Source organism: Rhincodon typus, chromosome 2, assembly GCF_021869965.1.
Source record: "Rhincodon typus isolate 14 chromosome 2, sRhiTyp1.1, whole genome shotgun sequence".
Taxonomy (NCBI): Eukaryota; Metazoa; Chordata; class Chondrichthyes; order Orectolobiformes; family Rhincodontidae; genus Rhincodon; species Rhincodon typus.
In genome coordinates this window covers 116,312,181-116,321,654 of record NC_063333.1, presented here as the reverse complement: position 1 = coordinate 116,321,654, position 9,474 = coordinate 116,312,181, and the positions used below count along the sequence as shown (strand labels likewise).

At 39.5% G+C, this 9,474-nt stretch overlaps 1 protein-coding gene across 1 annotated transcript; it reads left to right on the top strand.

Annotated features, from left to right (window-relative positions):
* The first annotated feature begins 299 nt into the window (after positions 1-299).
* On the top strand, positions 300-7,746 carry armh2 (armadillo like helical domain containing 2). The gene is made up of 2 exons (XM_020511351.2): positions 300-504; positions 7,325-7,746. Exons 1-2 carry the CDS (start codon positions 300-302, stop codon positions 7,744-7,746), a joined length of 627 nt encoding a protein of 208 aa, XP_020366940.1.
* Positions 7,747-9,474: the final 1,728 nt, after the last annotated feature.

Sequence of the window (9,474 nt, the reverse complement as noted above, 5' to 3'; positions counted from 1 at the left end):
ACAGGGCTGGCTACAGGAAATTATGGTAAACTCCTACTGATATTTTTTATGTTTCAGAAGAGGAGTAAGTTGAAATAGGATCTATTGGCTAATTAGGTTCCAGCCAGCCAATAGGGTTGTAATATAAAAGTTACATGCCAGGAATATAATCCACCATTTTTAGATTTTCTGATGGAGATGTCATTTTTATTCCACGTATCTTTTTTATTTCAGGAGTGCTAAATGGAATAGTTGTAGTCTTTTTTAGAATTGGAACAGTTTAATAACCTGTCATGTTAATCTTTGAACAGCTGAGTAAAATGTTCAAGTCAATTTTTGAATTTTATGAGAAGTATATCAAACGTCATCTGTCCAGGGAAGAGGATGAAGATGAAGAGTCTATAGACAATGATAATCCACAGGTTAAACAGATGAAGATTTTGGGTGCTTCGCTACAGAAAACTCATCTGCCATTGAACAACAGGCTTCAAGCTGCATTATCTATAGGCATATTGAGTTTTACAGGTCAATCCACTTCCTGCTACTGTCATTCTTCTTTTTCTAATGAAATAGTTTCTAATTTTCTGCAATAGCTCTGTTAATGTTTAATTGTTCTGAGGTGAATATACTCTGCCAAACTTCTATCTTTAAAGAAGATCATTTTTCTGGATCCATATTTTGCCTGGTCACTGGGGAGAGAATGAAACGTAAAGGCACATATGTATACAGTGTAGGGTCCTGATGAAGGGTTTCAGCCCAAAACGTTGAATTCCCTGCTCCTCAGATGCTGTCTGATATGCTGTGCTTTTCCAGCTCCACATTTATTGATGAAATAGTGAAGTTGATTATTAAACCTACAACACACAAAGAGACAAATAATTTGGTACCTCTTGCCTGTGTTTGGCCAAATTTGTCAAATAAACCTTATAAAACCTATATACGCAGAATTGAGGCAAATCAAGGAGCAGTCGTTTTATTTCCATAAAATGTAAAATAGGTGTAAGATTAATTTTGTTTCTTTCAGGTGCCTTTATCTCTCACAGATTAGTCCTTTAGATTCACTGTCTGTTTAGTGCACAGCCACAGATATCACTCTGACACTGAATGTCAGAGTCACAATCGTCAATCAAGATATTATAATTTTCACTGTAGTGCCAAGCCAAAGTCAAGACAATCATGGTCAGTACTATTTCAGTGAGACTGACGGGGATGAATTGTTGTGTTGTTTGAGTTTAGCAATAACAGAATTTCCATATATAAAATGTATGATTTTCAGTTCCAGTGGGGAGCATAGCTGATGCAGGAGGCTCTCTTTAGAGAGAAACTTCACTGAACAATACTAGAGAGACAGACCTGTCATTTGGGCAATAGTTGTACTTCCTCATCATAAATTAAGCTAACCAGAATTTCACCCAACCTTTTAGAAATGATAATCTAGGACAAAATTAACAGTCATTTGGAAAACCAAAACAGATTCATGAAGGATTGCCAATCTGGATTTGTTAAGTGTAAAATAGTGCTTATTTAACTTGATGGTTTGTTTATGATGGTAACAAAGTGTTGATGGGCACTGTGATAGATATATGTGGTATATATGAACCGCCAAAGCATATTTCACGAAGTGCTATAGGATGGACTTTCCTGTTCAGTTTAAACTCATGGAACAAAATGGCTAGTGACAGCAAGGATACAATGTTGGCTAAGTGACAGGAAATAGAGTAGTATTGAAAAGCTAATAATCAGACTGGAGTAAAGTGTACAGTGGGACTCCTCTGGTATCACTATTGGGCCTTTTTGAAATATATTTATTTACTTTGTTTGAATATGCGCAGCAAATTTGAAAATTTTCAGATGACATATAATTTAGAAATATTGAAAACTATGAAGAGGACAGAGCACATTCACATAACATATTCAGTTTCCTAGTGCAACATAATGTGGAACAAGTCAGGGATCAGGCTATTTTGGATTTGGTAAAGTGTAATGAGGCAGATTTAATAAATGAGTAAAACAAAGAAATGGTGATGGTGAAAATCAGAAATTGCTGGAAAAACTCAGCAGATCTAGCAGAATCTGTGGAAAGAAAGTAGAGTTAATGTTTCAGGTCCAGTGACCCTGCTTCAGAACAGAAACCACAGCTGCCAGATCTGCTGAGTTTTTCCAAATTTAATAAATGATTGGAGAAATCAAGATCCCTTATAAAATGTAGAATTTAGCATTTGGTTTGAGAGTGAAAAAGTTGGGTTTAAAACAACTGTATTAAATAAAAATAAGGGTGATTATAAAGGAATGAGGATAGAGGTGGCTGGAATGGATTGGAAAAGGAGTTTAGCAGAAAAGATGGTTGAGGAAAAATGGCAAATGTTTAAGAAAATAGTTAATGGCTTGCAAAAACGATACATTCCAGTGAGGAGTAAGGATTCTAGGAAGGGGATGAAGTAACTGTGGTAAACGAGGGAGTTAAGGATGGTATCAAGGTTAAAGAAAAAAATATAAAATGTAGCAAAGACGAGTGGCAGAGGATTGAGAAAATTTTAAACAATGAAAGATCACCAAAAAAAGGGAGAAAATGAACTTTGGGAGTAAGCTAGCAAGTAACATCAAGATGGCCAGCAAGATCTCCTTTAAATATATAAAAAGAAAAGTGTGGCAAAAGTGAGAACAGGTCCTTTAAAGAATGAGACTGAGGGAATAATAATGTGGAAATAGGAAATGGCACAGGAATTGAATAAGTACTTTGCATTGGTCTTCACTGTAGAAGATACTTTGAGTATTCCAAAATACTAAATATTCAAGGGTCAAAGATGGAGAGAAGGAATAAATATAACTATCACTGGAGAAAAAGTACTAGGGAAACTAATAGGCAATTAAGTCCACTAGACCCGATTGGATGCACCCCAGATTTTAAAGACAGTAGCTAAAAAGAGACTGGATGCATAGGTAGTAATATTCTACAGATTCTGGAAAAGTCTCAGAGAATTGGAAAACTGCCAATGTAAAACCCTTATTCAAAGAGGGAAGGAGACAAAAAAAAACACAGGTAATTATAGATAACAAGGTGTAGAGCTGGATGAACACAGCAGGCCAAGCAGCATCAAAGGAGCAGGAAAGCTGGCGTTTTGGGCCTAGACCCTTCATCAGAAATGGGGGAGGGGAAGGGGGTTCTGAAATAAATAGGGAGAGAGGGGGAGGCGGATAGAAGATGGATAGAGGAGAAGATAGGTGGAGAGGAGACAGACAGGTCAAAGAGGCGGGGATAGAGCCAGTAAAGGTGAGTGTAGGTGGGGAGGTAGGGAGGAGATAGGTCAGTCCAGGGAGGACGGACAGACAGGTCAAGGGGGCGGGATGAGGTTAGTAGGTAGGAGATGGGGGTGCAGCTTGAGGTGGGAGGAGGGGATAGGTGGGAGGAAGAACAGTTTAGGGAGGCGGGGACAAGCTGGGCTGGTTTTGGGATGCAATAGGGGGAGGAGAGATTTTGAAGCTTGTGGATGAGCTGGGCTGGTTCTCTAATACCTCTCTCAACTTCCTAGACACCTCTGTCTCCATCTCGAGCAACCACCTAGAAACCGATATCCATTTCAAGCCCACCGACTCCCACAGCTACCTAGAATACACCTCCTCCCACCCACCTTCCTGCAAAAATGCCATCCCCTATTCCCAATTCCTTCGCCTCCGCCGCATCTGCTCCCAGGATGAGGCATTCCACTCCCGTACATCTCAGATGTCCTCGTTTTTCAAGGACCGCAACTTCCCCCCCTCAGTGGTCGAGAACGCCCTCCACCGTGTCTCCCGCATTTCCCGCAACTCATCCCTCACACCCCGTCCCCACAATAACAACCAAAAAAGAATCCCCCTCGTCCTCACGTACCACCCCACCAACCTCCGGATCCAATGCATCATCCTCCGACACTTCCGCCATCTGCAATCCGACCCCACCACCAAAGACATTTTTCCCTCCCCACTCTTATCTGCTTTCCAGAGGGACCACTCTCTCCGTGACTCCCTCCAGCCCCACCACACCCGGCACTTTTCCCTGCAACCGCAGGAAGTGCTACACCTGCCCCCACACCTCCTCCTTCACTCTCATCCCAGGTGCCAAGAAGACTTTCCACATCAAGCAGATGTTCACCTGCACATCTGCTAATGTGGTATACTGCATCCGCTGTACCCATTGTGGCCTCCTCTACATCGGGGAAACTAAGCGGAGGCTTGGGGACCACTTTGCAGAACACCTATGCTCGGTTCGCACTAAACAACTGCACCTCCCAGTTGCGAACCATTTCAACTCCCCCTCCCATTCCTCAGATGACATGTCCATCCTGGGCCTCCTGCCACATCGATGCCACCCGAAGGTTGCAGGAACAGCAACTCATATTCCGCTTGGGAACCCTGTAGGCCAATGGTATCAATGTGGATTTCACAAGCTTCAAAATCTCCCCTCCCCCTACTGCATCCCAAAACCAGCCCAGCTCGTCCCCGCCTCCCTATCCTGTTCTTCCTACCACCTATCCCCTCCTCCCACCTCAAGCTGCACCCCCATCTCCTACCTACTAACCTCATCCCGCCCCCTTGACCTGTCCGTCCTCCCTGGACTGACCTATCTCCTCCCTACCTCCCCACCTACACTCACCTTTACTGGCTCCATCCCCGCCTCTTTGACCGGTCTGTCTCCTCTCCACCTATCTTCTCCTCTATCCATCTTCTATCCGCCTCCCCCTCTCTCCCTATTTATTTCAGAACCCCTTCCCCTCCCCCATTTCTGATGAAGGGTCTAGGCCCGAAACACCAGCCCTCCTGCTCCTATGATGCTGCTTGGCCTGCTGTGTTCATCCAGCTCTACACCTTGTTATCTCAGATTCTCCAGCATCTGCAGTTCCTACTATCACAGGTAATTATAGGCCAGTTAGTTTAACATCTGCCATTGGGAAAGTGTTAGAGTCTATTAAAAGGGATATAATAGCAGAGCATTTATGATCAGTTGATCAGTTAGAGTCAGCATGACTTCATGAGGGAGAAATCATGCTTGAGAAATTTGTTTGAATTCTTTGAGATAAACAAACAGGATAAAGGGGAATCTGTAAATATAAAATATCTGGATTTCCAAAAGGTGGCCAGTAAGATACTGCACATTAAGCTACTCAACAAGACTCTTCAGTGCTAGGGACAGCATATTAACATGGAGAGAGGATTAATAGAAGGTTGGGATAAGGGGAACACTTTCAAGATGGCAATTGGCAACTAGTGGAGTGTCACAGAGATCAGTGGTTGGGCCACAATTTTTGACAATACATATTAATGACTTGGATGAGGTAAGTGAACATACTAACATTAAGTAAATGGATGACACAAAGCGTTTACAGAGGGAGATAGACAGGTTGAGTGAGTGGGCAAAAACTTGGCAAATGGAATATAATGTGGAAAAATGTGCATTTTGACAGGTAGAATAGAAGTGCTGAGTATTATTTAAATGGAGAAAGATACAGAAAGCTTCAGCATAGAGAGACTTGGGATTCCTCATACATAAATCTAAACAAAAACTAATGTTCAAGTTCAACAGGTAACAGGGTAGGCAAATGGAATGTTGTCCTTTGTTTCAAAGGGAATAGGATATAAAAATAGGGAAGTCTTACTAAAACTATACATGCACTAGTTAGATCCCATGTAGAATACTTGAACAGTTTTGACACCCTATCTAAGGAAAGGTATAATGACATTGGAGGCAATCTAGAGAAATTTATTAGGTTGACCTTGAGTATGGAGGTATTTTCTTATGAGATGAGGTTGAATAGATTGGTCTGTGATCATTGACATTTAGAAGATTGATTCTTAATGGACTTACAGTAAATGCTGAAAGGTTGTCTCCCTTGTGAGAGTGTCCAGGACCAGAGGGAATAACCTCAAACTAAGGGGTCACCCAGTTAGGGTAGAGATGAAGAGTAATTCCTTCTCTCAGGAATAGTGAATCTGTGGAATTCTTTACCACAGGGGATTGTTGAGCTGTGTCATTAAGTATATTTAAGGCTGATTTTTAATGTGTAAGGGAATCAAAGGTAATGGGGAGAGGTTGGGGGTAAAATCAAGAAGGGGAGTTGAGGATTTCAAATCAGTCTTGTATTGCATTGAATAGTGGAGTAGAAATGGTAGGAAATGGCCTACCTCTGCTTGTACATCTTATGTTAGTGACACACTTCAAAAAGCTGGTGAAATATGCAAACAGGGAGGAGATGAATTTTAGTGCAGAGAAATAAGAAGTAGTACATTTTAGTAGAAAGAACGAGTAGTTATAATATAAATTAAAGGATTCAATTCTAAAAGGTGTGTAGGAACAGAGACCCATAGGTGTACGTGGACAAATCATTGTGGCAGTGTGGTTATGAAAGTGACTTAAAGATACTGGGCTTTATAAATGGAAGCTTAGAATACAAAAGCAGGGTGAACATTTATAAAACTTGATTTGATAGCATATACAAAATCCTCAGGGATCTGAATAGACTAGATAGGGAAATTGTGTTCCTTTTGGTGAAAGTATCAAGAATGCAGATACAGATTTAAAGTAATTGGCAAAAGAAACATTGTCACATGGCAAATGGTTTTGCAATGTGAAGCCTGCAAGTGTTTTGAAGGCAGATTCAATCAAGCCATTCTAGACAGAATTGGAATATTATCTGAAAAAGAAGGATGTGCAGTGTTATAGGTGATTTGCTCATACAGAGAGTCAGCGCAGACATAATAATCCAAGTAGCCTCCTTTTCTGCAGTAACAAACCTATGAATTCTTCTTCAGCTTTTGTCGGAATATTGTGTCCAATTCTAGGCATTGCAGTCAAGGAGAATGTGAAGGATTTAGAGTATATGAAAGATATACAAGAACAATACTTGGTGCAAGGGACTTCAGTAATGCGGACAGTTGAAGTGGCTAGGGTTGTTTGCCTTTGCAAAAAGGATACAATATAGAGATATTGTTCCAATTGAGTTGAGAACCAGAAGATACTGAGAGAAAAGGAAAGGCAAAAAACTAACAGTGTCAGAGAAAAAAAACTTGTTAGTGGTTAGGATTTGTAATGCACTGTTTAAGATTGTGGTGGAAAAATATACATTCTGGGCAATGAATTGGATAAGCATCTGAATTGAAAAACAATGGAAGATTTATGAATAAAGGGCATGTATGTTTCAAAGACCTGGTATGCATATGATTGGCCCTGGTGGTCTCCTCCAGCATTCTATGCTTTTAAAACAGAAGAGAAAAATATATTCCATAGTGCACTGAATGTCCTTGATATGCTTTCCATCAGATCGCTTTCAGAGAATGGGAACAATTTAGATTGTGTCAATTTCTTAACCTACAGGTGGACCTGAGGCAGCAACTTGTGCGCAGGACTACATTGAAGATCTTGTCCACTTCCTAAATCGAACATTGCTTTCAGATAAGGACAGGATCATAATCCTGCAAAGCCTGTCTGGAATTTGCTACAATAATGTCACCAACCAAAGGCTTGCAATAGATTTGCAAATCCTGACTACACTCGTTGCTATCCTGAGCACCAGAAATGCAACCAAAATGAAAATAAAGGTGAAATACTGGACATGCTACTTGCTGAATATACTGTGTTGCAACAACATTAGTGTAGCTCGACGCCTCAATAAAGCCAAGCATCTTCATACCAGCCTCATATATTTATCAGAGCGCAATTGGTATGGTTGGCCAAAAAACTATGCTCAAGTTCTGATTTACCTGCTAGGGTTTGAAAAGCAAATCAGATCTTTGTAACCCTTTACAATGTTACTTTGAAATCATTAACAATGTGGTTTTGTTTTCTGCTCATAAATATAATATTTAATCATAAATAAAATCATTTGTTAACTGAGAAATGTTGCTATCGTTTCTTGGAAACATTTCAGCATTCCATTCTAATGAACTGTTGGAGAACAATTCACTGAAGATCTGCAATCCCCTTGAAGACCCTTTGGATATGCTTCAGTTTCCAGTGTGTGCACATCTATAGTGTGCTAATAGAAAGTGGCAGTGGTTCAATAAACACTATTCAAATGCCAAGTGAGAAACAAGCACAAATTTGAATGTATTGTCAAATGAGTCTGAATTAATTATGCTTTTACATGTTACACTTTACTATCTCTGTGGGGACTGATCATTTCAATTAGATATTTGAATTCTGGTGACCAATTGAAAAGATCACATAACATGGCTTAGGTTTTAAGCCTCAATGTAAAAAATGGGAAGCAATATTGATCGCAGACTATTTCAGTGGGCAGGTTTTCAAAACTACAGAAACACTTTCTACTTAACATTTAAAATGATCCAAAACCACCATGCTTCCCTCTACTTCCATGCTTATACTTCACACTGATCCCAAATGGACACTTTATTCTCTAGCAACCAGTCTAAAGCTATGCTCCACTTCTGATGATCTGCATCCTTTTCCTTAGCTCAGTCTTTTGCTTTCTGTCTGTTGAATGGTTGCAGACTAACTTGTGGCCGAGAGTTTCAGGGATATCGTAAAAACCCTATATTTTGTTGCCACAGTGGGATTGGTTTTTCATTGCTCCAGTAAACATCCAAAATTGACATATTGGCCACTATGCTGTAAATTTTTTAAGTCTAAGATAATCCTGGAACAGACATTTCAAAATACTGAACAGAGTGGGAATATTTAGAAAGGAACAATTAAGTAACCTCTTAGGAGGAGGGGATCATTACAATTACCCATAAAAACTATTACATAATTATAGTTGCACATAATATGGATTTCCAAATATTTTTATCTTTAAAAATATCATTTACAATGACTTAATATAGATCTGGTGTTTCTGCGACTGTGTGCTTCATTTAAATTGACCAATCTAGCATAAAGGATTGAGATATTTTAAATGCAAGTTATGTTGAATACAAGTTTCTGGGATCTGCTGTTACAAAAAACATTGCATTGGCAGTGAGGCCAGCGTAGAAAACTGGCCACGCCCTCAAATTGAAATAATGCAGGTGTCAGCTATCCTCCTGTTGTGCAAATTTGAGTAGTCTCTTCAAATTAAGCCTTTGTTTAAAAAAATCACAAAGGCATTAATAGAAATACTTCAAAATATTAAGAAAATATGCAGTTAAACAAGTGATTTTTTCCAGTGATTAAAGATCACATTATTCATGGGTGCTATAAACTCATAATAATGTCCCAGGTGATTGCTGTTCTTAAAAGTAATAAATAGTTTTCAATGCCAGGAAAAAATAAATAATTGCATTCACAATTTTTCCTGATTGTGGTGGTTCATGGAAAATTTTACATCTGTGATGAACCTGAACCATAACTTCATTTTGGCAAAACAGAGCAATTGGATCAAAGATGATATTCTGATCCATAAAATTTCTGTACTTTAAAAATGTCAATATAGGTTAAACAGCATTTGGTGAAAATGCTGTGATCCATTCATTGATTGCTCTTCCTGTTCTTTTTTGTTGTCTAAGAGAAGCAAAACTAATAAGGTT